Source organism: Larus michahellis, chromosome 12 (assembly GCF_964199755.1).
Source record: "Larus michahellis chromosome 12, bLarMic1.1, whole genome shotgun sequence".
Lineage (NCBI taxonomy): Eukaryota > Metazoa > Chordata > Aves > Charadriiformes > Laridae > Larus > Larus michahellis.
The window spans coordinates 801,961-821,750 of NC_133907.1; the positions used below are offsets into that span (position 1 = coordinate 801,961).

Below are 19,790 nucleotides of genomic sequence, written 5' to 3' on the forward strand. Positions count from 1 at the left end.
TCAGCTAAAACATACATCCATGATAGCTAGGTATCCCATCTTGATCTAAAATCTTTGGATATATATCTTACAAGAAAGAGACCAGTAACAAATTTTACATTTGATACATCAATTTAAATACTGAATATCTTCACATGCCTACTGGAGAGGTAATTAGGGTAAGCAGAGATACAAATGCCTACAGTGAGCAATCTTTTATCTTTGCTGCAGGGGTGACCGAACACCATGGTGACACAGAAGATTTAATATAGTGCCTAGATGAGGAAAGGAATTTTGCACGATATTAGATGACAAAGTTGTTCCATTGTTTAAGTACCACAGGCATTATTAGCTTGTCACGAGGCGGGGCTAGAGCTCATAGGCTGTAACTCTCACATCTGCCTTTGAACAAGGTTGCCTGTCTAATTATGTACGTGAAGTAAGTCTGCCTGTAAATACCAAAGTTTTGCAGCTGAATTTTGACTAAAAAATTTCTCCCAGCCCTCCAAGCAGACACAGGAGTCTTCACTGCCAACCCAGCTTGAAGCGAGACTTGATTCCACCTGAATTGACTGCATTTCAGTAGCAGGGGAGTACAGACACGCTTGCAGGTTCCATTCTACCATTTTTCAGTGTGCAGAAAAGCAGCTGAACTCACAGCAACATTTGAGTGTAGAGCAAAAGAGGACAGAGCACACTTAGAGATGTGAATTTCTTTCTCTTTATAATTTAAACGTTCGTTACTTAGGGTCTCTGCACGACCAACTCATTATTCTTTTTCAGATGTTCTTCTCTAATTCATTAGATTCTACAATCTGCTGTTAAAATTCTGGTAAAGTTAGATCAATATGAAAAGACAGTTTGTTCAACTGCAGTTTTTCAGGAAGAGTACATAATGCCATCAGTTTGAACCCTGAGAAAATAACAGTTCTCCTCTGTTTATATTGCCAATGGGTGCATTTAGATTATAGCTCATCCAAGTAAAGAAATTATGGGCAACTATGGCTAATGTTCTTGTTACAAAGTTGGACTACCAAGAGCTGGTTAAGAAACCGAGGGACTGAATTTTAGAAATGGCTGAGGCAATTGTGAGCCAGCTCTCGCTGCCTTGCAGCACCACCTGCAGAGAGGCTGCCAGAAGCACACCCGGGGCCCAGGCTCGGGCAACTCCCACTTCACCGGCCAAACAAATCCCGGTTCAGTGATTAACACGCTCTGGAGACTGCGAGTTTGACAGCCCTGAAGCCCGAAAATCCTCCGCCACAGGCTAACGGGAAGCATGTGGTCTGTTTTTCCAAGAGCCTCTCAATTCCCATGCAGAAAATGCACCTCGGGCAATGGCAGAGCTAACCCAGCCGCTTCGCTGAGTTCTTCTTCAGAAACTTTCCTGCAGAAGAGCTTTTCTGGCAGCCACGTGTCTCAGCTGCAAAAGGTCGGTGGGATTTTCCAGGGCAAAATGCACTCAATGGTCCATTAATCCTACCTTTGGCACAAGCCGATTGCAGGCTTCAAAAGGCTGCAATATTTCACCTCTTCCGTGTATCTACTCCATTACACGAGATAAAATGTCGTGGGGTTTGACCACTTGATCACCCAAGCGTAAGGTGTGTTTGTCCTTGACTTAGCCTGGGTAGCTAAACAGCAGTGATGCAGGGACCGGACTGCAAGAAAGGAGATTGCAAGCACAGTTTAAAAGCTGGTGTTTGAAATATGGCTCTGATTATCTTCCCATTAAAAAAAAAAAAAAAAAAAAAAAAAAAAGCTTAGCTATTCCCCTCAAAATAGAATGTTCTTCTGAAATATGGAGTATTTTTGTCTTCCTCCAGAAGCCTGATCCAAATGCCACGGTAGTAAGTGGAAATTTCCCACCATTTTGGATGGGGCCCTGGCTGTGGGAGGCGGTGGGTGCAGGAATGTGCGAGGGCAGGCAGCATTGCGATCGCCTTGCTCATGAAGAGAACAGGCGTTATAAAAACAGACAAGAGGGCAAAGGAAGACACAGGCTCCAACCTATGGCAGTGAGCTTTAGCACCAAGAAGCAACAGCCCAAAATATTAACAGTATACGCTTAGAAAGATATATTTAGTGATGTGTGCTGTCTTAGGAGGGGGAAATATGATCCTTTTTATGAACAGATTGAGTGCTACCTTATAATGCGTTTGTTTGCCCTTGCCATGCCTGTAGGAAAGATATACCAGGACTGCATTCCTCTGATGGCTAAATGTTTTCTTCTAATTTCCAGCCTACATTTATTCAATACCAGAGAGAATAGATCTACCAGCTTTTCTCTGTTTGGAAAATTAGTTACCTTACGAAGTCTAGCAGTATACGCCTTCAGTAAAAGCATGTTGTATTTTAGCCCATTTCTATCTGCCATCATGTCTGCTATTCTTCTTTCCTGCTTAAATTTATCCAAAAGTCTTGCATTTTATTTGGATCAGACTTCAATTGTTTTTCCTCTTTGTAAATGCTGGAACAATTTTTCCTGCTCTGAAATTGTGTTGTGTTGCTCCTGCAGTGATGCTGTTACACAGCCAGATATAATCTTGATAGGCCAGTGCTGTTAGATGTCTGGGTCAGAAATTGTCATGTATTATGACCTTTATGTTTTGTTCCACTTGGATGAGATAATTTCTGTCTCCATGCATTAATTTCCTCTATGTACATTTCCACTATATATTATGTATTCATTGGTGTCCTGCCTCTGCCCCTTTCATCACCCCTACCTCTTCTCTCCTTCGTCTCTTGGTACATACGCCTGAAGAACATTTTGCTATTTGTTTTAATTTCCTTTGCTAGGTCGAACTCGGCTTTACTTCTGGCACATTTCCCTTTATGCCTACACTTCCTAACTTCTGAGACGTAGTTTTCTTTGATTAATCCTTTTTTCCATTCCTTCTACTCCCTTTGCTTATTCCTAATACCCACTTTGAAGTGGCTATTCACCGAGTTAGGTCTGGAGCCCTTCCTTAGAGTTTTATCCCTCTGTGTACAACTCCCAAATACTTTTACACCCTCTGCTTAAATTCCGAGCCTGCCCAATATTCAAACCTTTTCAAGCTGTCAAAAATCAAGAAGCAAAAGGCATTAATTGCCAGTGGGTACCAACTCCCAGCAAATTAGGGTATCAGGCTTCCCATTGGGTTCACGTTTGCCGTCCCACCATCTGAGATATTCGAACTGGTTTTCCCTGCACACGCATCCAGAGCTAGAAGATCATGGGGAGACCGCCGACGGCAGGAGAAATTCCTCTCAACCTACAGCCACAGCAGCAGTGCCAAGAGAAGGCTGGAAGATCATTAGCTGAAACTGTTCTCAAAGAATAAAAAATTGTTACAGTAGATTAAAAATTAGCATGAAGAAATGAAGTACATACATATATTTTTAAAGCCTTTGTCAAGGAGCCAAAATGAAAACAGATTTCACCAGACCACGAAAAATGAAACGCGTGCGTTAGTCCTTGTATGACTGGAGCTTATTTCCTTGCTAAATTCCAAGTTTCAGGTCTCTCCCGCTGAGGCAGAAGGGCTGCTCAAGAAAACTCCCCAAATGTCTTATAATAGCAAATGAAATACTTTTTTTCTATTTCTCACTGTACAAGTTTGCCCAGGCGGTTAGATAAAACGGGGTAACATTTCCAGAAAATGTGGTTGTGATTATAGTCACTGTTCCTACCATATGTGTAAATACTAGTTGTTTTGGAGGGGTTTTTGGAGAGTCTAAGCTAGGGAGTCTCCTGAGGAGCAGCGTGCAGGCGCTGGCCTGGCCGTGGCCGCTGCGCTGCCCAGACGGGACCTGTTGGCCGTCCCTCGGGTGCGGGAGAAGGCGTGGGAGGGAGCCCAGACCCTCTCCGCGTCCCACCTGTCCCAGGCAGAGCAGCAGGGGAAAACCATTTCAATCCGCATCATTGAAAAGGTCTCTTTCAGAAAGTCAAACCCAATTTTGCCATTTTAAACGGCTTGTTTGTTTTCAGGGAATATCCTCATTTTTGAACAGTCAGTCGGCAAAGAAAGCTGTGTGAGGTTTTTTGGAAAATAGAAAATTCACTGGAAGCAAAGGAAACCAGGGGAAGGAGGCGTGGATTCAGAAAAAATAAACGGGAAAAGAGAAACCATCAGACCAAAATGGTCACACTACAGTATTTTGCTTTGAACCAAACTTATGCCTTTTGAGGATGATTCACGGCAGTGAGAAGGAGCAAGTTAACTGAAGACACTATGGAATCATAGAATCATGGAATGGTTACAGTTGGAAGGGACATTATAGCCCACCCAGTCCCCCCCCTGCCCTGGGCAGGGACACCTCCCACCAGCCCAGGTTGCTCCAAGCCCCGGCCAACCTGGCCTTGAACCCCTCCAGGGATGGGGCAGCCACAGCTTCTCTGGGCAGCCTGGGCCAGGGGCTCACCACCCCCACAGCAAAGAATTTCTCCATATTATCCCATATAAATCTCCCCTCTTTCAGTTTGAAGCCATTATCCCTCCTCCTGTCACTACATGCTCTTGTAACAAGTCCCTCTCCAGTGTTCGTGTAGGCCCCCTTGAGGGACTGGAAGGTCTCCGCGGAGCCTTCTCCTCTCCAGGCTGAACCGCCCCAGCTCTCTCAGCCTGTCCCCACAGCAGAGGGGCTCCAGCCCTCCCAGCATCGCCGGGGCCTCCTCTGGCCCCGCTCCAACAGCTCCGTGTCCTTCTCATGCTGGGGGCTCCAACGGGACCTTGCCAGGGCTTCTTCGCAGGAACCCCCTTTGCCAAGTTTCCCCCCGGGGCCAGGCAGGGCTGGGCCCGCTGTGGCGGCGGGGAGGCCGCCATTTCCCCTAGACCCCCCGGTTCTCCTCACGGGAGCCGCACGGACGCCCCCAGCTCCGCCGGCGGAGGGCTGTGCTCTGCCGGCCCCGGGCGGGTCTCCCGGCCGCGGGGCTCAGCGGCTCCCGGGAGGGCCGGAACGCTGGTGCGGGGCTGGCGGGCCCGGCCGGGCGTGGCGGAAGGCGGCGGGCGATGCACAACGCGGAAGTGCGGCGGGGACGCGGCCGGATCCGGGGGGATGGATGGGCCCGGCGGCCGGCGGCGCCCGGCGCTGGCGGCCTCCGCCCGGGCCCTCTGAGCGGCCGGCGGCGGCCGCCGCGGGTGCCCGCGGGCCCCGGGCTGAGGTAGCGCCGGGCGCCCGGCGGCGAGGCGGCCATGGCCACCCGGCGTCTCACGGACGCGTTCTTGTTGTTGCGGAACAACGCGGTGCAGAGCCGGCAGCTGCTGGCCGAGCAAGTGAGTAGTTACGGCTCCTCCAGCCCTCTGAGTTCACGTAGCATGGCTGCTGCGGTGAGTCTCCTCCCTTCGTCCTTCCGTACCTCTGTGCGCCGCGGGCTGCCCGGCAGCCGTGCTGTGTGCCCCGCTCCCGGCCCGGTCCCTCACCCGAGCCCCCGGCCCTCCCGATCCCCCCCCAGCCCCGTCTTTCCCCCCCCCCCCCCAAGCCCCTTCTCTCCCCCGAGCCCCCTCTCCCCCCCCAGCCCCTCTCCCCTATCCCTCTCCCCAAACCCCACCACCCCCTGTGCTCTCCCCCCTGCCCCATCCCTTTTTCCTCCTACTTCACCCAAAATGAACAGAAGAGCTCTGTCTCGGTGCCGATCACCCCTCCATTCGCCCCATGAATGATAAATGCAGTTGTTGTTCTCATAACTTCACGTTAGTGTTGACATGAGGTTTTTGGCCTATTGTGCTTTTCAATGCCTCCTTTCCCCAGAGGAAAATATCCAAGTTATTTCGTAGAGCAGAGCTCTTCTATTCATGTAAGTGTGGGCACTGTTAAATACGCTAGTGTAGATTATTCCCATTGCTTGAATTTGTCCATAATTTGCTCTGATGTCCATCGCTGTATTTATCCCCCTGCAAAAACGGCTAATACTGGAAGTCATCTGTGAGACAGGGGACTCGGTAGACTCTAGTGTAAGCCCTCATTACAGAAACTTCAAAAAGCCATTTGTTCAGAGGCAATTTGTGCAGCTTTTTCTAAGTTTTGAGCTGGTCAGGCTGTGATGGACCGCTTGGTAGCTCAGATCGACAAGGCTTTTACGCTTTCTGTTTAAACTTATAATTTATTTGTAATAGGCACCAGTAAATATCTGCTGGCAGTCTCATCATTCTGAATTGCTTTACATTAACGCACCTTTATTAGGAAAAGCAGTACTTTGTGCTGCAAATCTTATTTCAACTGATGAGTTGCTGTTCAGTGGTCTTTGTTGTTAACTTTATTACACCTGTGCCTAACGAGCTATGTATTAAATTGCATTTGCAGATCAGGAAATGTCAATAGTAATGTGTATTATACATGTTCAGTTTGGCACTGCATTCAGTTCTTGTTAACATGCTGTTTTGCCAGTATCAATATCACTTCTTTAGATCCTTGGAATTTTTAGAATATCACCTAGAAAAGTTAGTGATAGTTGAAACTCGCATATAGGCTACTGAGCAGTGAAAGCACACTTTTACTCAACAGTGAGTGCGATAACACTTAGCACTTGCATAAAACATTTATTTACAGTGTTCGTTAACATTAATTGAAGCTGTTTCTAGGATGCTCATTCAAATGCAACGAAAGCTAAGGGTGATTGGAAATTGTCGCTCTTGTGCAGCAGACTAAGTTAGTCACAGGCTCAGTCTGGTGGCCAGTTCAGAGTTCCGCAGTTACCACAAGCGTACTATTTCAGTGAGAAGTGTGGAGATGGCAGTGGGAGCTATTCGCCTGCCACGTTCGTAAGGTGCCCATCGCTGTCAGAGTTGCAGCTGGTCACCTTTTCTTTGGGGTGGTGGCCCCAGCGCAGAGCTGCTGAATGCCAGCAGGGCAGCCTTGCAAGTTCTAGCCCGTGGTACTTTGGCTTACCTTCGTTCACTCTCCAGGCCTCTCCTGAAGAAATCCTTTACTATGAGAGTTTGCTGCCAAAAATGGCATTCTGCCCTGGAAGATGCATTCTCGTGTGGACAGTCAACCACTCCTTAAACTCAGATAGTCAAAGTAGCATTCCTAACAGTATAGTCCTGTTTCAAAAGGTTGGTATAGGATAGAAGAGATCATTAGTTGAAGCCTGCTGCTTTGTTAAACGACAAGTATTTTGTGTTTGGTTTAGATCTGACATGCTTGCTTTATTAATCTTTCTGTGAAATATCCCTATTGCTCACACATACCCTCTACAGTACAAAACCTGATGAATAGAGAATATATGTTGCCATTTTTATTTTTACAGACGCATGTAGAATTAATGTTACCTGAAACTAGAGCATAATTAAGTGTGTACATAAATGAGCGTATACTACATTTGCTTTCGCGTTTTGTCTTTTGCTGTCTGTTTTATTCTGTGATTACTGGGGTGCTTGTCAATACATGTCTTACAAAAGCTCATTTGTGGATCCTCTGGTCATAATCAAACCTTTTGCCTCACCAGTGAACGTTGAATCATAGAATGGCTTGGGTGGGAAGGGACCTTAAAGCCCACCCAGTCCCCCCCCTGCCCTGGGCAGGGACACCTCCCACCAGCCCAGGTTGCTCCAAGCCCCGTCCAACCTGGCCTTGAACCCCTCCAGGGATGGGGCAGCCACAGCTTCTCTGGGCAGCCTGGGCCAGGGGCTCACCACCCTCACAGCAAAGAATTTCTGCCTGATATTTAATCTAAATCTACCCTCTGCTGTCAGACATGCTGTCAATACTGCAGTCAAATTGCCCTTGCTGTCATACTTGGATATATTCTGTTGCAGTTTTTCTACCTGAAACGCTAGTAATTGGAAACTTCACTGTGCAGTTACTTTGGAAAACAAACCAAGCTTTTAACTGGATCTTTTACGTTCTTTCTGTTTACCAAGCAACTGAATTTTTTTTTAAAAAGTTTGTGCATCAAGCAAAATGCTGACTTAAAAAGTATGATATCACGATGTATTTATTGAATACCCTTGTTTTAAAAGCCAGTTTGTTTTGTTCTTGGTAAACTGTCATGCTTAAAAAATAAATCAATATTTTCTCAACTGACCATACCCTATATCTGTCCTATGTCTCTTTTTTTCCCTTGTATCTTTTGCTGTCTCTAACTGGATGGGGCTGATGGGATCCACAAATCACTTCAGGAGCTGGATGAGGTATTGTTTTTCAGATTTTATTCTGCCATGGTGCATCAAACGTACATCATTGAGCTAAAATGTTCCTTTCTTTATTCTGCTAATTTATAAAGTTCCATGGTATAGGATGAGGTGTCTCCCTGTACAGTAGGAGGACAAGGCTGCGTACAGAAGACAAGTATTTTGTGATATAATGTTAGATTGTTAATAGATATGTCTATAAACTAGTCTCACTCATTGTATACATATGGGATACAGTGACTTTGTACAATAAAGCTATTAACTATTTTTTATGCTGTGCATAGATTGCACAGCCTTTATTGGTCAGCAAGTAAGGTCAGGGAGGAAGAACAGGCTTTTGGGCAAGAATTGCCCAGGAAGGAAGAGGGATTGATTTCTAAAAGGGGAGGGAGTGGGGAACCACAAAGCTTTCCAGGCCTGATAAAGGAAAATTAGAAATCGGGGAGAAACTAGGAAGTGAGGGTTTTGTGTGAAATATTTCCCTGAGAATAAAAAGTGAAGCAATTGGGTATGTTTCGAGTGGTGTCACTGACGATACCACCTCTTTTTATCTCCGGTAAAGGAAGATTATTTTTTCTCTGAAATTACATAGCCTGGTTGGACTGGCAACAAGACCTGTATTTGTCTTCCAGTTCCATCCATTCCCCTGCCTTCCTCAGAGGCAGAGGAGGGCTGGGAGCATCTATGGCCCCAGTGCTAAGTGTCGCTCTGTGGCCCTGCGCACCATTAGGTGTGTACCGTACTCAGCCTTCAGATGGATAATCGTAGGCTCCTTGTTGGAAGGAACCTCTGGAGATCACCTAGTTCAAGCCCCTGGTCAAAACAGGACTGTTGGTAATCTATTCAGGATCATCCAGGACTTTGTTTAACCACATCTTGAAAACCTCCAAGAGCAGAGATATCATACTTTCTCCGGACAACCTCATCCAACACTGCACCTTTGCAGAAAGAAGTTTCTTTGTTACCTGCAGTGTAGAACTGAGTCTGTTCATGTAAGTTTCTAAACCCTACCAAGAAAAATCTTCTGATCTCTTCAAAGGTCAGGAGTACTAATACCATCCTTAACAAAAGAATTCTTATTGAGGGTGAAGAGCACATTTTCCTGGTAATGATCTCAAAGCAGATAGACAGCACCTGTATATTCAAGATCGTGGCTTTCGGTCTCTGCCAAACTGAGCTTTAAAAAAAACAAATCAACAAATCAAGAAACCCCAAACACCCTGTACGTTATGTTCTTATTCCCACATAGTTGTCATATTTTAAGCTTTCTTGAGGTTGAAGTTCTTCAACCTGCATCCAAAAGTATTATTTGAAAAATAAGATTCTGATAGATTTATCACAGGCTTTTTGTGACTTGTAAATACTTTTAATAAGTTACGTGATTTTTTCCTAAAACCTTTTAATATTTCAACCCTACAAATTGGATTCTATTCCCAAAATTCGTCTCAAAAAAGCATATCGTGCCCTTCTTCAGCTGCAACTGTGCTGCTGTGCATCAGTGTGCATCACTCTGTGATAATATAACCTCCTGATTTGTTGTACCTGAGCTATTCAAATTACAACTATTAATTGTGATAAAGGGTTTCTTTTACTCCTTCCCCGTCTCCAGCCCTCCTGTGGATCTGTGGAAAGCTGTGTATAAGCTGGCTGGCACATTGTCTTATTTACCCTCTGCCAGTCTCTGGAATTTTCTGGAGAATTATTCCACCCGTTTTCCTGCAAGTTTCTTTGCCTCAGACCATACAGCTGAAACAGCAAGCGTGTATCATTGGGATACAGGGTAGTGTGGATTGGTCACAGCCTTGGCTATTTTTGTTTAGCACCTTTTAATTTCCATTAAATATTTTAACAATTTTAGTTGCATGTCAGTTTGCAAGAGTGTTTTTGTCAGCTGCCTAGTAGGTGAGCGCCTGGCTAAATACAACATTGTTTGCGAACAATCATGGGGTACTATTTTTATTTCTTGGGGATATAATAAACATTTTTATTTGGAGATTTTCCCAAATGAGTTTGCCAAACCTGCCTGGACCAATATAAACCATGCTACACCATTGAGTAGGAATCCCTCGGCTGTGCATCATTGTCTAATACGAAATGTGCCAACATGAGAATTACTTGAATTCTCCTGCAATACCATATTTTCTCCTTGAAAATCTGCCAAGAACTTATTCTGGGTAATGTTCATCTTTCAGATCCTGTAGAAGTGGGAGAATGTAGCTCATTAGCACACAGGGACAAAGGAGGAGAAGTGGAGCTTGATCATACCTGCATCATGCGCAAAGTTTTGAGGTTAATTTTTATGGGAAGGCATACATGCACTTTTTCCTAATGCTCAAGGATTTGAATCTAATTTGAGTAAAATTAATTTGCTGTCTTTTCTTGTCTTCGGTAGCTTGCTGATGATCGTATGGCACTGGTATCGGGAATAAGTTTAGATCCCGAAGCAGCAATTGGAGTAACAAAACGCTTACCTCCCAAATGGGTCGATGGAGCAGACGAAGTAAGTTGTGTGGCAGATCCAACACAGAGTTTGATTTCTCTTGTAGGAATTTAGTAGTGTTGTCAGTTACGTTCTGGGTGCTGTAAGTTTTATGATGGAACTAGTATTAGAAGAAAAATTAAAATATGTGTGTTTTCTAAACTGGCACTCTTGTTTAGAGGAAAATATCAGGCTTGAGGTTACTTAGTATCTTGAAGGATACATTGCAAGTGAAATGAAGGGAGATTATCTATGGCCAGAAGTTCTAGAAGACTGGGTTGGTATCATCAGTGGGAGCCCAGTATTAACACTACACTGGGAGCATTGGGATAGACATGCTGTGGCTGAACGATTAGACTTGAGGCTGCAGGAAAGTCCTAAAGCTCGTAGCAAAGCAAAGTTGTTCTCAGTTTGAAACTTAGAGGGAAGGGTACAAAAAAAATCCACTAGACTTTTTGTTTGAACACTTCGAGGGGTCCAATTGAATAGACCCCAAAATGTTAGAGATGAGCAGTTTACTGTGAGAAAACAGAAAGTGTTAGTGTCTTCTAGTAGGAGAACTTCTCCTGCCTATGCAGTACTGATGCCTTGCAAGTTGTGGAAGTATTTGGACAAATGCGAGGAAATGATTCTGCAGGCACCCAATTAAAAACCTTTTCCAGTACTTGACGTGTGAAGGTATTCGTGACTTTCAGAAAATCCTTTTAAAATGTACTCTCAGAACACATCAGCTCATCGGTTCGTGCGTACAGAACCTGTTGTGCAGAAAAGTGATCAGTCTTCTTTTTACTATAATAATAATCATCCTTACAGAATTATTTTTCATGGCTTGTTTGAAAGCATGTCATTTAACTTCTACTGTTAAGCTCAGGCTCTCCGTTGTTTGACAGAGTTCAAGGTGTGACCTGAATTTTTATTTATATGTTTGGAAGTTGGCGAAACCTTCTTACTGTGATATTAATTACATAATGATAAAAATATTATTCCAACTTAATGAAGCATATTTAAAAACAGCAGTCTTGCCTAAGATTAACACGACTAGGTTTAAAAAGTAGCAAACTCCAAGCATGTGAGAGTACTCAGTTACTTCTTAGTCAGCTTTTTATGTGGGTTTTTTTTAATGATCTGTGTCTGCTTTTTATGTTACATATATTTCTTTCAATGATTTTTGTCTAGCATTTGTCAGACCCTTTTCCTCTCAAACACTAGTCACTTCCTTTTCTTCACTGTTGAGTTTTCTCTTTTAGATCCAGTATGATATTGCCAGGGTTAAGCAGAAGATGAAAGAATTAGCCAGTCTTCATGATAAACATCTGAACAGACCAACACTGGATGACAGCAGTGAGGAGGAGCGGGCAATAGAAATAACAACCCAAGAGATCACTCAGGTACAGACTGCTTTCAGTTCCAAACCTACAGTTGGACGTATCTGTAATGCGTCATGGTGAGGTGGTGGTTTCCGTTGAGTAAAGCATTTCTGTTCTGATTAGTACTAGCGTGAGGCAGAATCCCGGGCCCTAGGGGTGGTGCTGCACTCACTGTCTTGGGGAGCTTCTCACCGAGTCACCTAACCTCCCTCTTCCTTTACTTAACCTGTTTGCTTTTCTACTCGGATAGGATTGAGAGACTTAAGCAAATCACACTTACAGGGATCTCGGAGAAATACAGACATATATATTCTAAGGCTTACGGTCCAAGCAGTTGTAGTAAAGGAGATGTCTTTGGTCAGTAGTTGTGTTACTCTGCTACCTTGTTAGCTTTAAGTTTTTTGTTCATTTGTGTTCTGTGTTTCCATACCTTTTTAAACATTGCACTGGGCAATAAGAAATTAATTTTAAAAATCTAGAAATCAAAATATTAGTCTTCCATTTGGAGCTTTTGCAATGTGATATTTAAAGTGTGTGTGTTGCTTTATGTCTTTTACTAATGGAATTGTTTTCTCAGTTGTTTCACAGATGTCAGAGAGCAGTCCAGGTCTTGCAGAGCAGGTCCCGTAGTTGTACAGAACAAGAAGCACGTGTTCTCAGGAACGTAGTGTCTTCCTTAGCACAGTCCCTTCAGGACCTATCCACCAACTTTAGGCATGCACAGTCTGACTATCTCAAACGTAAGCATAAGAGATACAGTAATACAGGGGCACCTTCTCTGGAAAGCACTCATTAAGGTGTGCTTATTTTCTTGGTTGGGAGAACTGACGCACAGAAAGGTTATGGTTTCACGGTGAAATTTATCAGTGAAACCATCCACACTTCTAAGGCGTCATCGCTTCTCAAGTTGTGGTCAGAAAAGCTACTTCTCTTACACTGGTGAAGCAGCCATTGGTCTTCAGAAGCGATACCTGCTGGTGACTGGTAGTCTGATAGATTAAACTTCAAAAGGTAGTCTGTGCTAAATTAAAATTTTGCATGCATAAACGGAGCGGAAGGGGAATATCCTCTGTTTGAAACTCTAAAATTGTGTGCAGTTCTATTTTCAGCTAAGTAAGATTATTTTAATCTTGGAAGAAACCTACAAAAATTTGATCTTCAAATTGAATACTGATATAATATTTCTTCCTCCCGTAGTATAAATGGCACAGGTAGAACTTAGGATCACAATTCAGATGAGGGATGTTCCTAAGAGCATTTGTTAGAAAATAGCCTAGAGTGATTACATTTTAAGCTCTTAACTTACCTAATTTTTTTAACTTCATGGAACATAATGACTTAAAATCACTGATTTAATTGGAATCTTGCAGGTCTGGTTGAATTTGTTATGCTTTGTTAAATAGTAAGCCTATGTGACAGTTAAAATTTAGATACTGCTATTTATGTCACTTGTTAGCCAGATTTTCTTTCTTGTGCTTTTCTATGTGGTGCTTCAGAGCTTACTCTTACTCTGATTTTAGTGTGCGTAAATATTATGCTCAAACATCGTTTGTCTTTTACAGGCATGAAGAATAGAGAAGAAAGATCCAAACACTTCTTCGACACCTCAGTCCCACTGATGGATGATGGGGAGGATGATACGCTTTACGATAGGGTCAGTTAAGACATTATTACACAAATTCAATATGAAGAAACTGTTCGATGTACTTTTAGTTTTAGTATGAAAATATCAAAATGGTATGCCATGAGCACCAAGCTGCGTGGAAATTCTACTGCTGCAGATTTCTGTGTTGCGTTTTCCTAATTAGTATTGCTGTTGCGATGTTAAGATGATTGTGCCATCATCCCCAGCGCTGCAGTGCGAGGGAGCTCGGTTTCACTACTGAATTCTCCCTACGTGACTGAGAAGGGACTAGAAGGTCTGTAAATGCAGTGCTGTCCTTTGTCGCACCACTTTTCTGGGCAGATGCAAGAGTAATTGTTAGAAAATGGTGTGATTCTGAGTTTGGGTGGAAGGTGGCACTCTTTAAAGTTGACTCTAAAGCGTAACTGAAGAATTTCAGTATAACGGGTGTTTGCAAATGATGGTGTAATGCTTAGTTTCTGCACAGTTAATTGGTATGTTGTACAGCAGGACCAGACACGCTGCTTTGGTTTACTTTGTCGTGGAGTTTGGGGATACTGCATTTCTGAGCAATGGTGCGATCCGCTCTATTGCGTCCTATCTAATAGTGCTGCAGAATACTCTTAATGGTAATGTTTAACGTTTAACTGAAAACTTACGGAAAAGGTTAAGGCAGCTTTTCAACTAATCTTGTGTATAAGAGGTTTTTCACTTATCTCTATCTAAGAGTGATGGGGGGAAAGATAGTGTGAGTGGCCTTGGGAGACAAAACCAGTAAGGTCTCCATAGTTTAAAACAAAATCAGAATTGCTGCTGTGCCTTTACACATTTTAATGGCCATTGACGTTACGGGACTTTCTGTGGTGCTCATCAATAAGTAGATATTCCACAACTACAAGACACATGTATTGCTTTTGTACATCAATAAAAACATTCTTTAGGACACATCCTATTTTTAAAAGCTGTTTATATGTTCAGGCAGGATATAAGATTTAAATTTTTTCTGCTAAAACTATAAATAGCTGTCCAAGTTATTTTAGTGGCCCTGAAACTCTCTTTTTAAAATACAGTAAGATTTTTTTTCCTTAGATAGTTGTCTACTATGGAAATTGCAAAAGGCCTGTTGTGTTATGATATCTTATAATTATTTCTAGTGTTTTCACACTGTTAGTGTTAGTTCAACATCTAAATCTTTTGTTTCAACAGGGTTTTACAGATGACCAGCTAGCATTGGTGGAGCAAAACACATTAATGGTGGAAGAGCGGGAACGAGAAATCCGTCAGATTGTACAGTCCATCTCCGATCTCAATGAAATATTTAGGGACCTGGGAGCAATGATAGTAGAACAGGTACATTGACATCACCATGTTAGTAAGAAGTAGGAGATTCCATGTAGTGTTAAGGCTTCCAGAAGACTTTTCCTGTTGTAACATCCCGTTTTCATGTGCTTCTTGCTTTTCCAAACATAGCTCTTCAGGCTAAGGTTTCCTTGCTTTAAATCTGCCAGAAGAGGAGTTAATGGAGGAAAAAAAAAAAATCAGCTGCTTATGGGTGTTAGTCTAAAAAAAACGTATAATCCCAGAGTTCTGTTGGTTGTTTCTCCCAGAGATTCAGTTTAGGTTAAATGTGTCGGCCAAAGGCACCTGAGCTGGAAGTGAGGTGATTATTGAGGGATGTGATGTGAGATGGTGACAGAGCTGCCAGCTCGGCATTGAGCAAGGAGGTCCTTTACTGAAGTCCCAGCTACTTCTTCTGTAAAAGTTCATAGTTTATGTAGTTTATTAGCTGTTTGCTGCGAGCGTTGTTAATTACTCTGCTGCTCATAATAATAATTGCATTATGAAGTTCATTTAGGTTCAATTTGGTGCTCATTCTCTCCATTTTATTTAGGGAACAGTTCTAGATAGAATTGACTACAATGTTGAGCAGTCATGTATGAAAACCGAAGAGGGTCTAAAACAACTACATAAGGTAAGCTGATGGAATAGTTAAGCTGCTTTGCATATCTAATAAGCTTTTATAATTTAATAGCCATTAAATTATTCAGTCATTTTTCAGTTGGACGTTGTCCCTTTTAGAAATGGTTGCAGTACAGTGTAAAAAGTCCAACCGTACTGCAGTAGGAACTTCCCAGGTAACTTCTGTTAATGCCGTGCTTGATGCCTGGTCTTAATTTCTTAAATCACTTTCTGGGCATTCAAGTAATGTGCTTTGATCTCATAGCGCTGACCTGCTGGGACCTTTCTGCAATTCCTTGTCTGTTTTGGGAGCCCAACGCCCGTGGAACAGGACCGGTTATTGGGTACCTCACTATAGATTTCAGTCAGATACATCCTGGCTTGAAACATCACCTCAGTAGTGTGAGCAGCAAGAATAACCTCTCGTGTTTTCTCTTCCCATCTGACACTTGCTGGAAGTTAGGTCCAACGCAGTGCTTTCAGTGTGAAGCTTTTACTGTGAACATCTGAAAAGTTTGAATTGGCAGCAGAACACAGAGTTTTGCGGTTGTTCTGTTGGCTCTTTTGTTTTGTTTTGATTTGATTTTAAGCTAAGTTCTGACTTGTCAGCTCAGTTCAGTCCTCCCATTTCTGGAAATAAAGTAGAATGAGAGATTTATGCAAAAGCCTCTGTTTAAGTAAAACATTCTGGTTTGGAAACATGGATGCATTACTGCTACATGCTCAACTTCATATTATGGTAGACTTCTAATATGGACAGCAAAAAAGTGCCATTTGAGGAAAAGCAAAATAAAATGGCTATAGGTTTATTCTTGTTATACATAAAAATAAATTGGGGATCACTGAAATAAGGCATTGACCGTTGGTGAACAAGGCTTAAAGGGACTGCAAGCAACTTGCACAAACTGAACTGGAAATAACTGAATCTGTTGGAACGAATGCTGTTTCTAGCCTAGTGGTAGTTAATGAGTTGTCAGCAACCCCCTATTGGGATTGCTGGCTGGAGGATGGATTCCTGATGCAATACATACCGGCTTTCCGTACGGCATGGGAATTCCGTCACCTATCGGGGAAGACATACACACAGGTCTGAACAGTAGTGTCAAAGACAGCTACCTGCTGTTTCTAATAGTGTCGTTAACTTAATTCTGATTTGATACCTATAATGTCAGTCTCCTTTTCTGTTTTAATTGGCATAATTATTACAAACTACTGAGACAGCACTTTCACAGAAATTGCATTAATTCGCTGCAGAAGTCTGCTGATACGAATCGCTAGTTTCCAATTCCTGCTTCAGGTGAAAATTGGAAGCAGTTATGATACTTTGTCAGGCTTTGATACCTCAAGCCTAATTAAGTAAATAATTACAGTGGTTGCATGTTACATAGTTTCAGGTCAAAAACTCCTCTTTAGCAGATCTGATAATAAATAATTACTTTCCAGGACTATAAAGGAGAAGAATTAATCTCTTTTCCCCTTTAAATTTTGAAGGTTTATTAATTTAAAAAGAATTAAATACAAGTTTTGTTTTGTTTAGCTTCTATTAGCAGACATTCATTTGGCTTTTGGAGCGTTTTCTCCACGTTGCCTCCTTTTAATTCCCCTGGGAAAAAAAGGAAAGGGATGAGAAAATGTGGTTACAAGAAAGGAGTGAGTCAGAAAACTGAGAACCAAATCAAAAAGAAAGCTTTCAGTTCTAATTGAAATTAAATGAAAATGCACAGCTGACTCAGGTACAACAAAAATGCCTATTAAAAAATGAAGTTTTGTTGTGAATTCTAATGTCCTTCAAACATAATACAGGAATCTTATATCAGCAAAACGAGTTAAAATATCTCACCAACTTTTCCTGTTCAGACTTTCACATACACGGTCGCCTGATCTTGCTTCCATGGTCTTCCCAGCCAAGCATTCCTCCAGAGCGAGTGTCGCTCCTCGTGTGTCCTGGGGGGCACGTGGCCTCTCAGGGGCTGCTGGACACACCTGCGGGAAGGCATCGCCCACAGGAGGACGCGTTCCTCTTTATGAGGGGCTCTGCTGTTCACTGCAGATAAACGTGACTTCAGTGGACGCTTGCCTTCACTGGGGTCTGTGCTGCAGACCAGAGTTGTTTTGGGGGAGCTGCTTGCAATATACATTGTGTGAAATGTCAAGTATCTCCGAATTGTTCCTTGGTAAGGTGTACCTCACTTGAACCAACCACGCGTCTGTAATTTGTAGCTCTGCAGAAATCTAAGCATGAACTCTTTCTTTTCTGTTTCTATAGGCAGAGCAATATCAAAAGAAGAACCGGAAGATGCTTGTAATTTTAATTTTGTTTGTTATAGTAATTGTCCTTATTGTTGTTCTTATTGGTGTAAAGTCACACTAGGTTTCACCTGATTTTCTCATGTTTGGAGTTGATGTGAACTTTCTTCCCCAGTGCGAATGGACAGACCTGCACTCCCGAAAGCTGCCTTTGAATGTACAAGCCCTTGTGGTGCCAAGTCTGTGCGATGTTTCTGTAGAGTTCTTCAGAGCACGAGTCTGGTGATCTGTCAGGTGTTTGTGAGGATTACATGGAAAATGTCAGGAAACTTGATGCTCCCACACGAATAATTTGGCGCTCTGTGCCGAGGTATTTGGAAACACAGTACTTAAAAATAATTACAAAATTGAAGTTTAATGGTGAGTACAGTAATTAGGGTGTTACTGTGAACAAAAATGTGCTGTCGTCTGTATTCTCATGTCACAGTTGTGACAGGCTTCAAATTTAAACCATGTTACTGAGTCACGGGAGTAGGTAACAAAAATTGATCTAGATGTAAAACATGTTGAGGCACAAAAATGTTTGACTTTCTCCTTTCTTCCAGCCTCAGAAACTCCAAAGAACTGGGTAGACAGATAAAAAGGAAAGCTTTTAGCAACCAGACTGTAATCCAACCCCTGTGATCTTAATTTAGATACTGCACCGTTACTAAGAATCAGAGTAGTACTTGATTTTGTAAATAGCAAGATTTAATCACCGGCATAATTTAACACATTTAGTTAATTAAAAAATTTTCTGAGATTGAGTAATCACGGGAATGTTTTCCCTCATCAGAATGTTGATATATATTTTTTCGTGTACATTTTTTTTAGTTTAAAGTACAAACATTACATTAAAGCAGTGGTGAAGTTAAACCTAAAAAATGGAGGTTCTCCTTCCGTGTTTCTACTCCCCCTGACCTGCTGTGGTGGGTCTCAGATGTTTCAAACTTTAGTTCTTGTGTAAGGTGTTTCTTTTACAGTGCATCTGTCCATGCGTGTTACGGTTTTTGTATAAGAACTGACTTCACTACAGTACATACTACATCCATTTTCCCTGACAGAAGATTATTTATTTTAAATGCCTGCCTGGAAAAGGACGTGTTTATGGTGTCTTACTGACCAGGAGAGATGTCATGCAAGTGACATGTTACTAGGCCTTCAGTAGAGAATTTGGGTTATTTTCACTATTTTTTTCAGTGGAAAACTTTGCTGTAGGCCATAGAGAGAAATTAGGGAAACATCTAAGTGATAGAATACTCATGATTTAATTCAGGCCTGAAGTGGTGTGCAATTGTAGAGGCCTTGCCTTAGTATTTTTAATATGGCTTTTCTGTATGGATTTTTTTTCCCCAAAGGGATTGTAACTTATTTCCTTCATTTTCTGGCTGATACAGCGCTCCCCATAAACTTGCAGAGATGCTCTGCTCAAAGCCCCATAGTGTTTGTAACACCGTGGTATTAATGTTGCGTGTGCGCCTGCCCGGAGTTTATCTTCGCCGCGTCCTAAGGAGGACGTAAGATGTGGCTTTAAACTGCCTCGGTGCAGGAACGGACCTGAGGCAGGGACTGCAACGGTGGGAAAGCCCCAGCTTTTTGTGGGGCTTCTTGGGAAAAGCTTTGTACCGCTCTTGTTACCTCTAGGCAAAGGGGATCCTTAACTTCCAAAACTGCCTCTTTAAACCCTCGATTGAATTCGCAAAGTAAATTGGTAGCAGAATGAATGACGCTTGTAGTTGGGTGTGCAGCTCCCCTGTTCTGGTAACGGATCTTCTCAATGATCGTGAGTAAAACTACTGTCTCCCTCGTGTGCTGTCTGCAGCGGTGGGTGTGAAGCAGCATATTGCTATAATTTAAAATACTGTATTTGCAACTTTCTCTCTAACATGAGATGGTGTTATTTATTTCTGTCTTGACTGGTGCTTTTGACATTTTATCATGGCTAATAAATTCAAAGAAGTAATAAAACATGTCCAGCCTAA

The 19,790-nt window shown here is 42.6% G+C and overlaps 1 protein-coding gene across 6 annotated transcripts; it reads left to right on the top strand.

Annotated features, from left to right (window-relative positions):
• The first annotated feature begins 5,013 nt into the window (after positions 1 to 5,013).
• STX16 (syntaxin 16) lies at positions 5,014 to 19,790 on the top strand. Of its 6 annotated transcripts, none has more exons than XM_074605162.1 (9): positions 5,014 to 5,027; positions 5,130 to 5,291; positions 10,486 to 10,593; positions 11,820 to 11,960; positions 12,517 to 12,679; positions 13,502 to 13,593; positions 14,770 to 14,913; positions 15,455 to 15,535; positions 17,789 to 19,790. In XM_074605162.1, the coding sequence occupies exons 2-9, from the start codon at positions 5,157 to 5,159 to the stop codon at positions 17,891 to 17,893; spliced, it is 969 nt and encodes a 322-aa protein (XP_074461263.1). In that variant the 5' UTR covers positions 5,014 to 5,027; positions 5,130 to 5,156; the 3' UTR covers positions 17,894 to 19,790. The 6 variants fall into 6 exon arrangements, with proteins under 6 accessions (XP_074461263.1, XP_074461265.1, XP_074461262.1 ...); XM_074605164.1 differs by having other exon boundaries at positions 5,130 to 5,237; XM_074605161.1 differs by lacking the exon at positions 5,014 to 5,027 and having other exon boundaries at positions 5,052 to 5,291.

Excerpts from the sequence above, each read along its gene's own strand:
- STX16 (XM_074605162.1), top strand. The coding sequence starts at position 5,157 with ATGGCCACCCGGCGTCTCACGGACGCGTTCTTGTTGTTGCGGAACAAC. Across the intron at positions 11,961-12,516 it reads CAACCCAAGAGATCACTCAG|TTGTTTCACAGATGTCAGAG; the intron begins GTACAGACTGCT and ends TTGTTTTCTCAG. Across the intron at positions 13,594-14,769 it reads ATGATACGCTTTACGATAGG|GGTTTTACAGATGACCAGCT; the intron begins GTCAGTTAAGAC and ends TTGTTTCAACAG.